Source organism: Eublepharis macularius, chromosome 4 (assembly GCF_028583425.1).
Source record: "Eublepharis macularius isolate TG4126 chromosome 4, MPM_Emac_v1.0, whole genome shotgun sequence".
Taxonomy (NCBI): domain Eukaryota; kingdom Metazoa; phylum Chordata; class Lepidosauria; order Squamata; family Eublepharidae; genus Eublepharis; species Eublepharis macularius.
In genome coordinates, this window is record NC_072793.1 from 184,983,430 (window position 1) to 185,002,435 (window position 19,006).

General features: G+C 46.0%; 1 protein-coding gene across 2 annotated transcripts in view; it reads right to left on the reverse strand.

The window, feature by feature from the left end:
- Nucleotides 1–8,613: 8,613 nt before the first annotated feature.
- LOC129328453 (zinc finger protein 420-like) overlaps nucleotides 8,614–19,006 on the reverse strand; it is a 28,369-nt gene continuing 17,976 nt past the window's right edge. The window contains exons 1-3 of one of the 2 annotated variants that reach the window (XM_054977531.1): nucleotides 16,918–16,979; nucleotides 15,753–15,882; nucleotides 8,614–11,519 (exon numbers count right to left, since the gene is read on the reverse strand). In XM_054977531.1, coding sequence (XP_054833506.1) covers nucleotides 10,117–11,519; nucleotides 15,753–15,786 — 1,437 coding nt within the window. In that variant the 5' untranslated portion in view covers nucleotides 15,787–15,882; nucleotides 16,918–16,979 and the 3' untranslated portion in view covers nucleotides 8,614–10,116. Of the gene's footprint in view, nucleotides 11,520–15,752; nucleotides 15,883–16,917; nucleotides 16,980–19,006 lie in introns of those variants that run through there. The other variant, XM_054977528.1, reaches the window with a different exon arrangement.

The window sequence follows — 19,006 nt, forward strand, 5'->3', positions numbered from 1 at the left end:
TGCGCAGCTCCTTTCTCTCTCCAAATTCTATAGGTCGCTGAACAAGCTGCCTTCAGCAGCCGATCCGAGCTTGTCCTAGAGAACCAGCAAAGCCAAACTCTGCTGGGCTGGATTATCCGTTGGCAGCAGGGAGCTAGCGGTGGCAAGAGGGCAGGAGGGGAACTGTGCCCCACGCTGCCGCTGCAGGAGAGTGGCACGAGGCTGGTGGGGTGGGGGAGGAGGTGGCAGGCAGAGTGGGTGCCCATCCCATTCTGCCCTCCCTGCCCGAGCTCCGAAAGAGCCCTTCAAACCACCACCACCCACCTTTTAAAACTCCACAGCTTCCCTTCAGAAATTCCCAACAGGACTCTCTGGTTTGAGACAGGGATTCTCTAAGCTTGCAAGGGAGTCATGTTGAACCACAGAATCCCAAGCAAGCAAGAGGCCCAAGCCGGAGAGGGAGATGGCTGCCTTCATAGGAAACAATAAAGAGTCGCTGGGGACTGCATGCTCAGGGCCCCCAGATCTGGACCCCAGGGTCTCAGCCTCCTGACATTAGAGGGCTCTACAGGGTACGAGGTTCCCTTCACATTTGGTGTCGTTGGCTTAACCCACCCCAACCCCAGGGCCCCGTTTCTCACAGGGAATAATCGCTAGTTAAATAGGGGGGTTTCTAACCTGGATTAGAAGATCAGACCCAAATTTCAGGAATTCTGAATGCTTTGTTTTCAAAAGAAAAGAAAGAAACCTGGATATGCATCACCCAGGTTTCTTTTCAAAAAGAGTCCAGTAGCACCTTTAAGACTAACCAATTTTATTATAGCATAAGCTTTCGAGAATCAAGTTCTCTTCATCAGGCATCTGATGAAGAGAACTTGATTCTCGAAAGCTTATGCTACAATAAAATTGGTTAGTCTTAAAGGTGCTACTGGACTCTTTTTGATTTTGCTACTACAGACTAACACGGCTAACTCCTCTGGATCTATGATCAGGTTTCTTTTCTTTTCTTTCTGGTGCACAGTCATATTTACAAGCCAAGACTCTCACAGATGACTGAGTGCTGGAGTTCTGGGCATGTCCCTGTGTCTGAAGTCTCTGCTGTGGGCATAATGCCAGTTACCTGTGTGTCAAATTCGATTCATTAGAATTTCTTAGCAATTCTTCCTGCTTTTTCTTCCAAAGATTCGAGCATCTTGAGTGAGGTATTCGCCACCCTGGCAGGGCTCCTCTTCTGGAACCTGGTCCCATGAGAAGGACTGCTATGGACTGAGTCTGTGAACAGACGGGGAAAAATCCTGGAAAATCTCATGAAACGGTTTATCATCTTGCTTCCTCTCCATATCTATACAATAGAAAGAAAAACCTCAAAGGTCTACAGAAATAGTTATATATAAATTTTGTACATTTTTAATATTTTTTTCTGTAATTTATATAAAGTTCAGTGCATAATACAAAGCGGTAAAGTGCTGATAAATAATTCATAATATACCAAGGACATATTTTAAAAAGATTTACGAGAACAAATGGAGCAATGGACTTATGATCAGGTAATTGTAGCTGGAGATCTTAATGGAGTGGTAGATTTGCAATTGGATAAAAGTTCATCAACAAGTAAAGTAAGGACGGGGAAATTACCAAAGTCTTTTTTTGAAATCCAGGAACAAGAAAATTTAGAAGATATCTGGAGAAAATATAACCCTAAAGTGAAGCAGTATATGTTCTTTTCAACTAGCCATCAATCTTTTTCCAGAATAGATATGATTTGGGTGTCTAAAGAACTGGTAGTGTTTACAAAAGAGACTGACATTTTACCAAAAATTAGCTTGGATCATAATCCTGTGATGTGGAGATTAGGAATGAGAAATAAGAAATGGAGATGCAGAATTAATGAGGACCTTTTGGGTGACCCAGAATGTGTCGAGGTGCTTAGAAAAGAAACGAAGTTCTTTATTCAGTGTAATGTGGATAAAGAGGTGTCAACGTATATGGTCTGGGACACATATAAAGCAGTAATTAGAGGTGTGTTGATGGACTTAAATGGTAGAGACAAGAAGAAAAAAGAAGTGATATTAAAAGAGATTCAGGAAAAAATTATCCAAGTAGAACAGCAATTGAAAAAGAGGCCAGGTAAAAAGAAATTGTTGTATGAAATAAAGTTATTGCAAGAACAAATCAGAGTTATGGAAAATAAAGAAGTGGAGTGGGAGTTGAAGAGAATGAAGCAAAAATCATTTGAAGGAGCTAATAAACCAGGGAGATATTTGGCATGGAAATTGAAGAAAAAGAGAGAAAAAAGAACAATAAGTAAAATTATGGAAGAGGGGAAGGAATTATATGATCAAGGACTGATTGAGAGAGCATTCTATCAATATTATGCCAAACTATATCAGAAAAAAACAGTGAACTATGAAAAGATAAGAGGCTATTTCGACATGATTGATTTACCGAAGGTGCTGGAGAAGTTGAAAGGGAAGCTGAGTGCTGAGATAACAACAATGGAAGTGGTACAAGCAATACAAGCTACTACAGTTGGCAAAGCTCCGGGACCAGATGGAATTACAGCAAAATTCTATAAAGTGAAGGTGGAGGATTTGAAACAGCTGATGCAAAAATTGATGAATGAGATATTGGCGGGGGCAGAGATGCCAGATACATGGAATGAGGCTAATATTACATTGATACTGAAGGAGACATTAGACCTAAGTAATGTTAAGAATTATAGACCAATATCTCTAACTAATAATGACTATAAAATATTTGCTAAGATATTAGCGGAAAAACTCAAGGTCTGGTTAGTGGAATTTATAGATGAAGACCAAGCTGGCTTTTTACCGGAAAGGCAAATAAAAAATAACTTACGAGTGTTGTTGAATGCCATTGAGTACTATGATAAAAATCCAGGGAAGCAGGTTGGCTTTTTCTTTGTGGATGCCAAGAAAGCGTTTGACAATTTAAACTGGGATTTTATGTTTGCAACAATGGAGAAGATGCAGTTGGGGGAGAAAATTATACAAGCAATAAAGGCAATATATAAAAATCAATCTGCAAATATAATTGTTAATTCGGAGGTGACAAAAAAGTTGGACATAAGAAAAGGAACAAGACAAGGGTGTCCGCTTTCCCCACTTCTGTTTGTAATGGTATTGGAGATTTTACTTAGGCAAATAAGAGAAGATAATTTAATAAGAGGACTGAGGACAAAAGGATTTGAATATAAAGTGAGAGCTTTTGCTGATGATATAATGGTGATAGTGGAGGATCCAATAGAGTGCATGCCAAAATTGATGAAGACAATGAAAGACTTTGGAGATTTAGCGGGATTTGTAATAAATAAGGTGAAGTCCAAAATACTGTGCAAAAATATGACTAAACAATAACAAAAGGAGTTGATGGATAAGGTGGAATGTGAAGTAATGAACAAAGTTAAATACTTGGGAGTGGAAGTGACAGCGAAAAATATTGACTTATATAAGAATAACTATGACAAGTTATGGCAACAAATAGATAAAGATATGACTAGATGGAACAAAATGAACTTGTCATGGTTAGGTCGTATTGCAGTAATTAAGATGAATGTACTTCCAAGAATGATGTTTCTACTACAGACAATACCTGTTGTTAAGGATAGTAAACAATTAGAAAAGTGGCAAAGAATGATGTTAAATTTTGTTTGGGCTGGAAAGAAGCCCAGAGTTAAAATGAAAGTACTTTATGATGCAAAAGAAAGAGGAGGTTTACAATTACCAAATTTTAAACTATACCATGATGTGGTATGTTTGGACTGGTTAAGGGAATGGTTGTCACTGAAGCATTTGAAGTTATTAGCATTGGAAGGATACAATAAAATATTTGGATGGCATGCATATCTATGGTATGATAAAGTAAAAGCAGATTCTATGTTTCTACATCATTATATAAGAAGAAGTTTGTTTGTCGTATGGACTAAATACAAGAAATATATGGAAGAGACTATAACAATGTGGATTATCCCTGCGGATGTAGTAAACCCAGAACAGAATATGCAGGGGAAGACTGATTGACATATAAAGAGATTCTTGAGATAAAGCAGAATAATTATTTGCTCAAAGTCAATGATGAATTGCCATTCCAATATGGATGGTTTCAATATATGCAGATAAAAGACCTGTGTGAGAAAGACAAAAGGAAAAATGGTTTTAAATTACACAACTCTGAGATTGAGAATTGTTTGCTTCAGGTGGGGAAGAAAATAATTTCTAAAATATATAAGATATTACTGAAATGGTTTACAGAGGAGGAGGTCATTAAAGTTCAGATGGTTAAATGGGCAATAAATTGTAATAGGGAAATTCCAATGGAAGCTTGGGAAAAGGTATGGAAAAATACAGTTAAAATTTCAGCATGTACCACGGTGCGAGAAAATGTTTATAAAATGATGTATAGATGGTATTTAACACCGAAGAAGTTGGCCAATGGTAATAGTCAGATGTCTGATAAATGTTGGAAATGTAAACAGCATGAAGGTTCATTCTGTCATATGTGGTGGACTTGTGATAAGGCAAGGCAGTTCTGGGGGGATATAGTAAAAGTTATGTGGGATATTTTACAAAGGAATATAAATAAAACCTCGGAATTGCTGTTATTATGCATGAACCTAGAAGATTTTGATAAAATGGACACAGTTATGGTGTTTTATATGATCACGGCGGCTAGAATGTGTTATGCACAGTTGTGGAAGACTCAGGAGATACCATCTATGGAAGATTGGATTCTGAAAGTTCTGAATATGGCAGAAATGGACAAGTTAACAAGGAAATTGAAAGAACAAGATGAATTGGACTATACATGATGCTGGGAAAAATTCAAGAAATATGTGGAGAAAAAGTGGGACATGAAGGGGAAATTGTGGTCTTCGGAAAATTAAAGGGGAGACAGAAACTTACTTACGGTCAAAAGGGGGTATATTTTACTGTATCCTATTGGATTAGTATAGAGTTATAGTACTATAGTATTAAAAGGGTAAGAGTAAGATAGTATATTCATAGGGGAAAGTATAAGATTGAATAATAAGGTTGAATAGGTTATAGGGAGTATATATGATATTTTAGCGATGTAATAGATCTATAATATAGATAATATGTCTAAGGAATAGTATATTACACACACACACACACACACACACAATGCTCACTGCATTATTCCAGTAGCTTGAAGGGAGTGAGTATTGCCACCTGCTCCGCTCCTTATCCTGGCTGGGTGAAAAGAAGGGCATTACCTCCTGGTCTGCACCGGGTCCCAGCCAGGTGAAGGTGCAGGGCGGACATTGCAACCTGCCTTAACCCAGCTGGTATTAGAAGCAGAGCAGGTGGCAATGCCCACCCCCTGCAATTCCCACCCCCTGCCTTAACCCAGCTAATATTAGAAGCTGAGAAGGTGGCAATGCCCACCCCGTCTTAACGCAGCTGGTATTAGGAGCGGAGTAGGTGGCAATGCACATACAATGCCTTAACCAGCTGGTATTAAAAGCAGAGCAGGTGGCAATACCCACCCCCTGCAATTCCCACCTCCTGCCTTATCCCAGCTAATATTAGAATCGGGGAAGGTGGCAATGCCCACCCCAGCTGGTATTAGGAGCAGAGTTGGTGGCAATGCCCATCTAATGCTGTAACCCAGCCCACCCACACACACACCTTAACCGAGCTGGTATTAGGAGTGGGACAGGTGGCAATGTCCACCCCCAGCACTTCCTACACCCCACATTAACCCAGCTAATATTAGGAGCAGAGTAGGTGGCAATGTCCACCCCCACCTTAACCCAGTTGGTGTTAGGAGCAGAGTAGGTAGTAATGCCTGTCCAATGCCATAACCCAGCTGATATTATTAGCGGAGCAGGTGGTAATGGCCAACCCCACCTTAACCCAGCTGGTATTAGGAGCGGGGAAGGTGGCAATGCCCACCCCCCTTCAGCCATCTGGGATTAGGAGCAGAGCAGGAGGCAATGTCTGCCCTCTGCCTTAATTTATGAGCTTATTATTGTATTTATTCATTATATTTATTGTATTTGCACTTAACACTTTGCACAATTTAAAATTTTCTAAAAAATTGCCAAAAGCTTTCATGACTGCTTGTTAACTGTTTTTCGGCCCGGCTCATGGTTGTAGTTGCTTAACGTATCCGGGTATCCCCCCGCTTGTTCGCTGTCTGCTCCTAATATTAGCTGGGTTAAAGTGGGGGTGGGTATTGCCACCAGTTCTGCTCCTAATACCAGCTCGGTGAAGACAGGGAGCGGGCATTGCCAGCTGCTCTGCTCCTAATATCAGCTGGGTTAAGGCATTCGACAGGCATTGCCACCTGCTCTGCTCCTAATACGGGCTGGGTAAAAACGGAGGGCTTGTATTGCCACCTGTTCCCCTCCCGATCCTGGCCTGGCCTTCCTGCCATGGCACATTTTCTGAAGGGACATGGTGCCTTGCCTGGGCTTCCCTCCATGGCAGCGCCCTCTGGTGGTGCACCAGGGTATAAAGTGAGTTGTCTGAAATACGCTTACTCAATAATATAGTGACTTTATGCATGCAAGAAGAAAAAATGATTTGTGGATTTGATTTCTAAGAAAATAAATTTGGGAAAACTGAATAGAAGGAAGGCATTATCGAAAAGATAAATTTTGGAGCTATCAAAACTATGTGTGATATTTGTAAAGTTATGACGGGTGTTGTAGAGAAAAATGTAAAATGATTTCTTATAGATGGATCCTTTTTCTTTAATTTTTATTCTCTTCTTTTTCTCACTTCTTTTCTCTCCTTTATCTCTTTTTCTTTTCTTTTCTTTCCCCTTTTTATAGGAATTTTAAACTTATCAATAAAATACAAAGTATTCAAAATAAGAACAAGTATTATTAAATATAATGATCGAAATATATTTAAATACAAATGAAAAATTCGTTAAATTTAATTTATTGGATTTCTTACCTGCCCTCCCCACAAACAAGCTCAGGGCAGGTTATAACAACATACACTAATACAGTAAATTAAAACAACAATCCATAGTAGGGCTGGCAGTTCACCAGAATGTCAAACAAGCAGGCCACAGACTGCAGCAGAGGGGCCAACCGGGCAGTTTCCCCATGCCTCAACCACCACCACAAGCAGGGCAGAACATCTCTGTCTTTCAGGCCTGGTGGAACTGTAACACATCCTGCAGGCCCTGGTCTCGATGGAGAGTCCCTCCAGGCTGGAACAAGGGCCAAAAAGGCCCTGGCCCTGGTTGAGGCTAGGCAAACGTCCTTAGGGCCAGAAAGTGTTCGTTGGCAGAATGAAGTGCCCTCTGGGGAACATAGGGTGAGAGGTGGTCCTGAAGGTATGTTGGTCCCAGTCCATTAAGGGCTTTGAATGTCATAGTTAGTACCTTAAACTTGACCCGGAACTCAACGGGGAGCCAGTGCAGCTGACACAAAACAAGTCAAATGAGCATCCTAACCGCAGTCCCAGTAAGGATAGCCATTGTCCAGGACGGGAGAGATATGAAGTGGTGATGGTTCCTCAGAGGGGGAGTGTGACACGCTCCTGAAGAAGGTGGCACGAAATCTGTGTTCGTAGCCGGCCCCAGATTGAGCGTGGCGGTCCTTCTTTCCCCTTTACATTGAGAACGGTATCACCTACCTGGAAGAACCTGGGATTGAAATAACAGCATGAGAGGAATGAACAAACTAACTAAAGGAAGTATTTGAAGGACTAGAGCTGGACTGAGTTTCTACCAAACCTAAGTCCATTTGTATACTGTGCCGTCTTTGGATTATTGTATGTTTAGGAATCGTAGTTATGAATGGATTTGTAACACTGTTTGAAGAAGTAAGAGGCACGTGCACTTTGTAAATCAAATATTTATTATTATAAGAGAGATTTTGCACATTGAGTGTTGTTGCTTCCTGCAGGGAATTTTCCCTTCTTTTTTCCAACCGGTATTGTTGCAGAAACAGCCATTTTTGGGTTGGTATCTGGAGAGGAGCAGGTGGTAAGGGCTACCCCCTTCACCCAGCTGGGATCAGAAGTGGAGCAGGTGGCTGTGCCCATTCTCTGTCTTAACCCAGCTGGTATTAGGAGCAGAGCAGGTGGCAATGCCCACCACCCTTCACCCAGCTGGGATCAGGAGTGGAGCAGGTGCCAATGCCTGCCCAGCACCTTCACCTGGGTGGGATCAGACATAGAGAAGGAGGCAATTCCCTTTTTCCCTTCACCCACCTGGGACAAGAAATGTGGCAGGTGGCAGTGCCCGCACCCTTCAACCTACTGGAATAAGACACTGAGCAGGCGGCAATGCCCATCCCATCTTCTCCCTGTTGCAATCAGGCGCCAAGCAGGCAGCAATCTTCACCCCCCCCCTTCAACCCACCGGAATCAGGAGCAGACAAGTTGGCAATGCCTGCACCCCCTTCACCCAGCTGGGATCAGGAACAGCACACATAGCAAAGCTCGGGTCTCTTTTTCAGCTGGAACCTGGTAGAATGGAGTTCGGGCACATCTTGAAAATGGTCACATGGCCGGTGGCACCGCCCCTGATCTCCAAACAGAGGGGAGTTTAGATCACCCTCCGCACCACTGGAGCAGCGTGGAGGGCGATCTACACTCCCCTCTGTCTGCAGATCAGGGGGCAGGGACACTGGCCATGTGACCATTTTCGCTAAGGTAAAGGTAGTCCCCTTTGCAAGCACCAAGTCATTACTAACCCATGGGGGGATGTCACATCACAAAAAGTTTTTGGCAGACATTTTACAGGGTGGTTTGCCATTGCCTTCCCCAGTCATCTACACTTTACCCCCAGGAACCTGGGTACTCATTTTACCGACCTCGGAAGGATGGAAGGCTGAGTCAACCTTGAGCTGGCTACCTGAACCCGGCTTCCACCAGGATCGAACTCAGGTCATGAGCAGAGCTTCGATTGCAGTACTGCAGCTTACCACTCTGTCTTTCGGTGCTACACCTCTGAAGATGCCAGCCTCAGCTGCTGGCGAAACGTCAGGAACTACAATGCCAAGACCACGGCCATACAGCCCGGAAAATCCACAACAACCAAAGATAAATGTGTTTGATATATTCATGCTCTCAAATGCCAAAAGAAAAGTTACATTGAGGTAACAGATATGTAACAACCCTTGTCCATAAATGAAATAACAGTTCAATTTTGATGTAACAGAACAAAATCTATCAAACAACCTAAAAAAATCAAAATTGGTAAATGTTACAAAACAAGTAATGGAAAAACAGAATGAATCCAGGTGGAATTCAGTTCTCCTTATGACTACACGTGGAGAATGTTGAAAGACTGACGAGAAGAAAGCTAACTGCGATTAGGTGGCTTTCTTTGAGGTAAGGTAAGAGAGCAGCTAGGGCAGGGGTGGCCAAACTTGTTTAATCTAAGAGCCTCATAGAATTAATGTCAGATTTTTGAGAGCCACAAGACATGATGTATTGAAGGGACTTCAGGTGAAGAGGTGGGTTTGGGGGAGTGTCCTGAAAGTGACATCACAGGAAGGGGTGGGGTTTGGGTGCAGTATGCTGGAAGTGACATCATCAGAAGTGGTGGAGCTTGGGAAGAGCCATCACCTGACCTTTGACTTGGAAGTAACATCATGAAAGTGATGTCACATCCTTGCTAGGCTTCACCCCCAAAGTCCCCAGGTATTTTCTGAGTCAGACCTGGCAATCTCAACATTTTTATTGAAAATATGAAAGACATGGAAAGAAGGAAAGAAAAAGGGAAAGGGAGGGAAAGACATGGAAAGAAAGAAGGAAAGGGAGGGAAAGACATGAAAAGAAAGGAGGAAAGGGAGGAAAAGGAGGGAAATAAACTAAACTAAACTAAAATGTAAGGCCATGGCGATACTCGAGACCACTGGGAGCCACATAATATGTCTAGAAGAGCCACATGTGGCTCCTGAGCTGCAGTTTGGCCACTCCTGAGCTAGAGGCATAGGTCTTTCAAATTGACACGCATTCATATGGCTTTCCCCCTGCATGAATCCTTTGATGCGCATTTAGATGGTGATTCCGAGAGAAACTTTTTCCACGCTCCAAACATTTATAAGGCTTCTCCCCTGTGTGACTCCTTTGATGCTCAGTTAGGAGGCCACTCTGAGAAAAGCTTTCCACACTCCAAATATTTCTATGACTTCTTCCTTGAGTGAATCTTTCGATGCACAGTTAAGCGGTAATTCTGAGAAAAACTCTTTCCACATTCCAAGCATTTATATGGCTTCTCCCCTGAGTGAATTCTTTGATGCACAGTTAGGCTGCCATTGTGAAAAAAGTTCTTTCCACATTCCAAACATTTATATGGCTTCTCCCCTGCGTGAATTCTTTGATGCACAGTTAGTCTGCCATTTCGAGAAAAGCTCTTTCCACACTCCAAGCATTTATATGGCTTCTCCCCTGTGTGTATCTTTTGATGCACAGTTAGACTGCTATTCCTAGAGAAGCTTTTCCCACACTCCAAGCATTTATATGGCTTCTCCCCTGTGTGAATCCATTGATACTCAGTTAGGTGCCTATGCTGAGAAAAGCTCTTCTCACACTTGAAGCATTTATATGGCTTCTCCCCTGTGTGAATCCTTTGATGAGCAGTTAGGCCGCCACTGTGAGAAAAGTTCTTTCCACACTCCAAGCATTTATATGGCTTCTCCCCTGTGTGAATCCTTTGATGCACAGTTAGGCTGCTAAGCTGAGAAAAGCTCTTTCCACACTCCAAGCATTTATATGGCTTCTCCCCTGTGTGAATCCTTTGATGCTCAGTTAGGCTGCCATTATGAGAAAAGGTCTTTCCACACTCCAAGCATTTATATGGCTTCTCCCCTGTGTGAATGCTTTGATGCGAAGATAGGCTGCTAAGCTGAGAAAAGCTCTTTCCACACTCCAAACATATATATGGCTTCTCCCTTGTGTGAATCCTTTGATGTGCAGTTAGGGTCCCAAACTGAGAAAAGCTCTTTCCACACTCCAAGCATTTATACGGCCGTTCCCCCGTGTGAATCCTTTGATGAACAGTTAGATGGCATCTGCGGAAAAAGCTCTTTCCACACTCCAAGCATTTATATGGTTTCTCCCCTGCGTGGATCCTTTGACGTGCAGTTAAACTGCCATCGTGAGAAAAATTCTTACCACACTCCAAGCTTTTATATTGCTTTTCTCCTGTGTGAATCCACTGATTTGCTCTTAAGGGACCAGTCTCTGAAAAGCCCTTTCCACACTCCCAAGATGTATATCTTTCTCCCCGTGTTGTAACGTTATGATATTTTTTCTGACTGAATTTGTACTTTTTCTCCATTCCAGGACCTTTCTGCCTTCTCTTTCTCATCTGCATTTCATCTTCAGTTGAGGCCTCCTGCATTTTTCTGCTCTGACAAGCAACCAATCCTTTTGTCCGCTTTTGCTTTGCTCCCACTTTCCATCTGCGTTGTCTATCTGGTACCCACTGATCTCCAGACGTCACTTCTGCATGCAGGTCTTCCTCTGTTTCCACAACCACTCTTCCTGGTTCCTTCTCACTTGGCGTCTCTCTTCTATCTGCAACTAAAATAGAGCGAGAGAGGAGTCAATGAGAATGAAAAGGGGGGGGGGAATACTAATTAGAGGGTACACAGTCAGTCGTGAAGGGTATTTTCTATAGTGAGAACCAGGGACCTGGGAAAACTTCCCCAATATGTAATGAAGTGCTGGTTTGTTTTGGAAAGGGACAAAGAAATTAAAAAAGGATTTTTTTCTGCTGCAGGGAGTTGCTGTTAAGGTTCATCTTTTTTTGGTATTGATTTAGGATGCACATTGAGACAGAATGGGAAAAGAAATGCTTTTTAACAAGTCGTGAATGTTACTGATAGTTTTTGTTTATCTGGAAGGAAAAAACTATGGAAAGAGTGAAATCCAGAGTCTGGAGCCCTGGGCAGACAAGACAGGTATGTCTATATACATGAAAGAAACCCAAGTTTGCAGAAGGAGCAGAAATAAGAAGAAATACATTACCAGGATGGGGGAGGGGATGGAGAGCTATAATAAACAAATTTCCTCAGTTGCTGTTGCTAGGCAACCAGACAGTATTGCCAGACTTCACGCCTTAATTTCTGTCAAACAGAACCACAGCAATCAGGCACAGCTCCACGACTGGTTTGGTGTACAATATAATTGACTGCAATTGCCCTTTAATTTACATCAGCAGTACAACTAGGATGGTAAAGGTCCACATTCGGTAGCGTATCTCTAGAACTAAGAACAACTGTTTGGAAGCACCATTAACACAGCACTTTTTAAATCACTATAGAAATGAGAGAGTTTCAGTATTCTGTATTACAGGTGATTGAGACTGGGAGATCTACGGATACTAGCAAATAACTGCTAAGGAGAGAGGCATTTGAATGAGATGCCATTGGCGCACACGGACTAAACTCATTAATAGACTATTCTAGTTTCTTGTAGAAACTGTAAATTTAGATTGAGATGGGAGAGAATTTAATTGGTCGAGACATGCATCTTTAAATAATGATACGAGGGAAGGGTTCTTTGTTCCCCTTATAAGCCACTCCCTTTCTAGTTTACTCTACCAGCTATTGGACCAGAGGAAACACCTGGTGAAATATTGGCTGGCCGACAATGAGTGAGGAGAGAAAGATTTGAATTAAAATCTGAATACATAATGTGAGTGGGATGTAATTGTTTTTGCAGTAAAAGAGTATTTCCCCTGGGAAGGTTGTGCTATGATGAAACAGGAGATTAGCTAGCATCCTGTTGGGATCGTTTTGTGTATCCCTATATCCATCGGGGTCCCCTGTAGCAACTTTATTTGTTGAAGATCTCGCCTACATTGGAAGGCCACTTGGGCTGCGTCTCACTTTGAAAGATTGAAAGACACGTACCTTACCATCACAGGGACTATTTAATACAATTACACAGGAGAAGAACAATTACTGGATCCACTCTACTTTCCTATGTACCATTGGGTTGAAAAGACACTATATAGACTGTGATATTTTTGTACTTTTGGACTATTTATGAAAATTGCTGCTTATTGTTGTATTTATTGAACATTGTGAAAGTATTGTCAACTACAGTAGGATTACCCATGAATTCAATTTATTGTTGTATATGTACTATTCTCTTATTTGAACTCCTAAGGGAACTCCTAAGTATCATAAATACTGTACATTATGATTGCATAGCATTTGCACTTTATATGGTTTATTAGCAGTTGAATATATATTGGGAAATTTGTACTTGAGATTACTGGATTTATTACGGGAACACAGTGTGTTTTTTTCTTGTAGGTATTAGGAGCAGAGCAAGTGGCATGCCCACCACCCTTCAGCCATCTAGTATCAGGAGTGAAGCAGGTGGCAATGCCCACCCCCTGCATTGACCCAGCTGGTATTAGGAGCAGAGCAGGTGGCAATACTTGCTGCCCTTCAGGCAGCTTGGAACAGGAGTGGAGCAGGTGGCAATGCCCACTCCCCACTTTAACCCAGCTAGTATTAGGAGCAAAGCAGATGGCAATGCCCACACCCCGCCTTAACTCAGCTGGCATTAGGGGTGGAGCAGGTGAGATTAGGAGTGAAGCAGGTGGTAATGCCCAAACACACACTCTTCAGCTAGCTGAGATAAGGAGCAAAGCAGACAGCAATGTCCAACCCCCCAACATAACCAAGCTGGCATTAAGAGCAGAACAGGTGGCAATGCCAACTCCCCCCCCCGCCACCTTAACCTAGCTGGTGTTAGAAGTGGAGCAGGTGGAAATGCCCAACCTCCCTTCAGCCAGTTGGGATAAGGAGTGGAACTAGTGGCCATGCCCGCCCCCCTATATTAACCTAGCTAGTATTAGGAGTGGAGCAGGTGGCAATGCCCAACCCTGCCTTAACTTAGCTAGTAATAGTAGATTTGGTGGCAATGCCCACCGCCTTCAACCTACCAGAATAAGGTCCTGAGCAGGCAGCAATGGGCACACCAACTTCACCCTCCCGGAATCAGGAGCAGAGCAGGTGGCAATGCCCACACCCCCTTGACTCAGCTGGGATCAGGAGTGGAGTAGGTAGCAAAGCCCACTCCCCGCCTTTGTCTGTTGGGATCAGGTGCAGAGGAGGAGGCAATGCCCACTCCTCCCTTCACCAAGCAGTGAGCCTGATCACCCAGCTGGGATCAGGCTCGGAGCAAGCGGTAATTCCTGCCCCCCTTCACCCAGCCGTAATCAGGCTCAGAGGAGGAGGCAATGCCTGTTTCCCCTTCTCCTGGCTGGGATCAGGAGTGAAGCAGGTGGCAATGCCCACCCCCCACCTTCACTGGCCAGGATCAGTGATGGACGAGGAGGGAGTGCCTGCCTGCTCGCCCTCACAACAGCCTTTGTTGCTAGTTACTACAGTGCTGATTGCAGGAGGTTTGGGGGGCATTCTTAGTAGCAGGTGGACGAAATCTTTGCCTGGAGCAGGATGTTGGATGAATGCCCCATTTCAGTGCAGATCTGGTAGGGATGGGGTTGGGCTTGATCACAGAAGACTGGTTTTGCCAAGGAAGCTCACTGCCTATCCCACCTCCCTGGCATCCCAAGAGCTGACGATTAAATGGCCCGTTTCCCCTACCTCTACTCTAACACTGTAGAATATCAGATCGGGGAAGCACAAATCTGCACACCTCCATGGGAAGTTACTGTCCTGTGCTTTGCAGCATCACCTGGCCTGGGCTCCTCAGGAGAAGGAACACCAGGTGGGCAGGATACTGATACTGAACTCATTCACAGCTATGGAGTTGGATGTCCTCAATATGCAGATGACTCCCAACTTTACATTTTGCTATCTCCGCTGAAACAGAACATGATCAGTTCTAGGACTCATATTAGACAACGTGTAGCACAGGCAGGACATAGGACTTAGGAGTAGGTATTTTAAAGCAACAGATAATATGTAAGGCAACCTAGTGGTGAAGTCTATGATCCCTAACTCACTAGTGATGCATCTGAGACCCCCTCCCTACAATACACCCCTCCTATCTGAGCAAAAAGCCTTTTTGAACAACTCGGTTTTTCCATCGTTTGTGGAAAGCCAGGAAAGTGGGGGGGCTCTCCAGACCTCCTCAGGCAGGCCGTTCCACAGAGTAGGGGCCACCACAGAGAAAGCCCATTACTTATTGTTATTATTATGCTGATGCGGGGGAGGGGACACTCTCTTAGTAGCAGCTGGGAGAAATCTTTGCCTGGAACAGGATGTCCCAGGCTGAGGTGACGAGAAAACGGCCCCCTTTCAACCCCACATCCACTCTTATACCGTGCAATAGCAGATCGGGGAGGCACAAATCTGCGTGCCTCCATGGGGTGTTACAGTCCTCCGCTTTGCAGCCACCCCTGGTCTGGGCTCCTCAGGACTAGGAACATCAGGTCGGTTGGTTACTGAAACTGATTGTACTAATCTCACCCTGTGGAATCTGTCTTGAATCTCAGTGAGAAAGGTGGAGTATAAATGACAGAAATAAATAATAAGTATGAATGCCAGTGAGGTCTAGTGGTTGGAGTGTGCCAGTTTTGAGTACTCAGGACTCTGCCGTAGAATCTGAACACAGAAAGGCCGGAGAAGGAAACAGGAGGGGCAGGGATTTCCTAGCATGAACCTCACTGACTATTATCCATCTCTCCTGAACAGGGCTCTCTTCGTCAACAGATTTCTCTTCACATCGTGAATGTATCTAAGGCTCTGGTTCACAGGGGCTATAGATCACCCAGGTGTGGGGCATCCACTTCTCCTCCGTATACACGATTATGAGGGGAAAGACCCTTACCAAGGGAGGCCACGGTCTGGTAATTTTCCTCCATCACCTCCCAGTAGAGTTTTCTTTGGCCTGGATCCAGCAGAGCCCATTCCTCCTCCGTGAAGAACACGGCTACCTCCTCAAAGGACACAGAAGATCTCTGAAAGAAGAAAAGATTTCCCACTTGTTCATTTATTCCTGTCTGGGAGCCGGAGAACGATGGTTGTTGTGGGTTTTCCGGGCTGTATTGCCATGGTGGTCTTGGCATTGTACAATGCCAAGACCACCATGGCAATACAGCCCGGAAAACCCACAACAACCAATCTCCAAGATCATTCGTGTTTCCTGTTGAATGCTATAAACTCTTTTCAGATTTTTTAATCCCCAAACTTATCAATCGTACAATGAGATCTTTGAGTCTTGTTCCTCACCCGCGTTGCCATATGATGATTATATTATTGTGATTTCAAAAACTGCAGGCGCTCGTCTCTCACATAGTAAAGAATCCAGTAGCACTTTTAAGACTTACCAACTTTATTGTAGCATAAACTTTCGAAAGCCACAGCTCTCTTCGTCAGATGCATGGAGGGTATGAAGAAACAGGCCAGGGATATATAGGAGGGGAGGGGGGAGGGGGGCAAGGAGTAAGGGCCGTGTATATGTAAATCGTATTTTCTGGCGAGATATAACAACAATAACAACATTTGATTTATATACCACCCTTCAGGACAACTTAATGCCCATTCAGAGCGGTTTCCAAAGTATGTTGTTATTATCCCCATGGTATCACAAACAAGTATGTATGAGTGTACATGTTGGGGCACAGGAGAGAGAGGTGCATTCAAAGATCCAGAGGAGTTACCTGTGTTAGTCTGTAATAGCAACATAATAGAGTCCAGTAGCACCTTTAAGACCAACCAACTTTATTGCTTTGTAAGCTTTCGAGAGGCACAGCTCTTTTCATCAGATAGCTTTCAAGAGGCACAACTCCCTTTGTCAGATTGCATCTGACAAAGAGAGCTGTGGCTCTCGAAAGTTTATGCTACATTAAAGTTGGTATATTCAAAGAAATACTTTAATTCAAAACCTGACTAATATTGTTACAAGCAAAACACAAAGACAGTGTCCGAGGCCCGACACGCCGGCCTCGGACTCCCCCCACCCCCACCCCCCCGACGACGCAGGGCCCACCTACCGGGCGGGAGAGGCCAAGGACGAGGCCCCACCGGCGGACGAAGGCCCCAGCAGCTGCGCCGCCGCTGCCCGCCGCCGCACCGGAGAGAAGGATCCCGAGCGGCCGCGGCAGCGGGCGCACTCGGAAGCGGCGGCCGGCACGGTCAGCGCTCTGGCAGCGACGGCCCCGTCCGGGCCGCGGGGGAGGCCGCGGCGAGCGGGGCGAGGCCGCGCCGGGCTGCCAAACGCCGGCGCAGGCGCCCTCGGCCGAGCGGGATGGCGGCTGGGGCCAGCAGGGGGGAGGGAGGAGCAAGCCAGCCTGGGATTGGAGGGCGGCTCGGGGAAGGGCCGGATCGCCCCGCCAGGGGCCAAGCCCGCCGTCCATCACAGGGCAGGAGGGCAGAGGGCAGGAGGCATTGGAGGAGAGCGGGGCAGCCCGGCTAGCAGCCCACCAACGGGGTAGAGGGAGGTGGGCCCAATGGGCGGGGATGCAGGTGGCACAGGTGTTGGGATTGATGGTGGGTGGAAGCACTCGGGGGTGAGGGTGGAGCTGGAGTGGGAAAAGTATTTAAGGAGGCTCTGGAGGCAGGCCGAGGAGGAAGGTACTGGACAAGACAAAGCAGGTGCCCTGCGTTCTAAGGCGAGCATCCTGCCATTTGTCAGCTGGCTGCCCTGAAGGCTAAGGCACAGCCGGCCGGGTGGAGCCACGTGCTGACCGGCCCGCCGGTCAGACAAGGGCCGCCCTAGTCTGAGGCCGCCTGTGAAGGAGCCTCCACGCTTCCTTGAGGACCCGCCCAGCCGCCCCAGGCTACCAGCACGGACCCGCCGGGACCGCCCCGCCCAGACCCGCCGCCAGGGGGCGTGCCACAGCCTGACAGACAGCAAAGAAATTGTCATGCTTACAATTCTCACATACATCAACACAAAACATTACCAACAATAGAAAATAAACTATTAAATCTGTATCAGGAGAAGAAGCCCTTTCAAAATTATCCCTAACAAACCCATGGCCTCTTCTCCGCAGTCCATGATCTCCGGGGCTTGGCAGGTGAGAGAGGAAGGTACAGAAGGGCCAGAGCAAACTTGCTGCCTCAGAGGCCTTTCCAGGTATTGGTGCACTGGGGAATGCCTACACTTCCTAGAAAGTCAGGAGGGTGGGAGCTTTCCTGACCTCCCCAGGCAGGCTGTTCCACCAGGCGGGGGCCAAGACAGAGAATGTGCAGGTTTAGGCACCCATTGATGTTGCCCATGTGCAGGGTGGCGCCTACATCTCGCCCTGCTCGGATGAGCGAAGCTGCCATGGCAGAGCATAGGGAGAGAGCCGGTCTCCGTAGAGGCGAGGGGTGAAGCCAAGCAGGGCTTTGTAAGGGACAGGCAAAAGCTTGGACTGAAGGAGGAATGGAGTGAGGGCAGAATGGGCGACCCAGCACTGCTGCTCGAGAAGCAAGTAAATGCCTCTGCAAAAAAGGATTTCTCCCAACTCGGACTAGCCTGGAAGACGGACCCTATCTTGGCGCAACCGATCTGGCCACCTGGATTCATGCCGCAGCCACATCGAGACTGCACTACTGTAATGCACTCTACACAGGTCTCCCCTCAAAGCTGACTCGGAGACTCCAGCAGGCGCAGAACGCAGCAGCTCGTTTACGGTCACGCGCGAGATGGAGCACGCCCGTCACCCCCTTCCTCCAGCCCCTCCACCGGCTTCCCACCAGGTACCAGGCCCAAGTCAAGGCCGCATTCACACGGCCACATTCAAAGCCCTTCACGGCCTCAGCCTCTCCCCGCATGTTCCGCCAAGGCAGCTTCGCTCACCCGGGCAGCGCCTTCTGCACAGACCGCCCTTCCACGCCCGCTCCCGAGGAAGCCACGAGCCAAGCGCGCCCAGAGCCCTCCTCGCCTGCGGGGACCGAGGGCGCCTTTCGGAGCCAGCGCGGCGAGGGCAGCTTCGGGGCCCACAAAAGGGCCCTTCCGGATCAGGCCGGCGGCCCGTGCAGCGGCTCCGGAGGGAATCGACCCAGGCGGCTTGCAGGGGGCGCATTCAAGGGGCGGGGAGGACACGGGCGCCCCATGCAGACTTTTTGCCGGAGGAGCGTCTCTCCCTCTGCGCT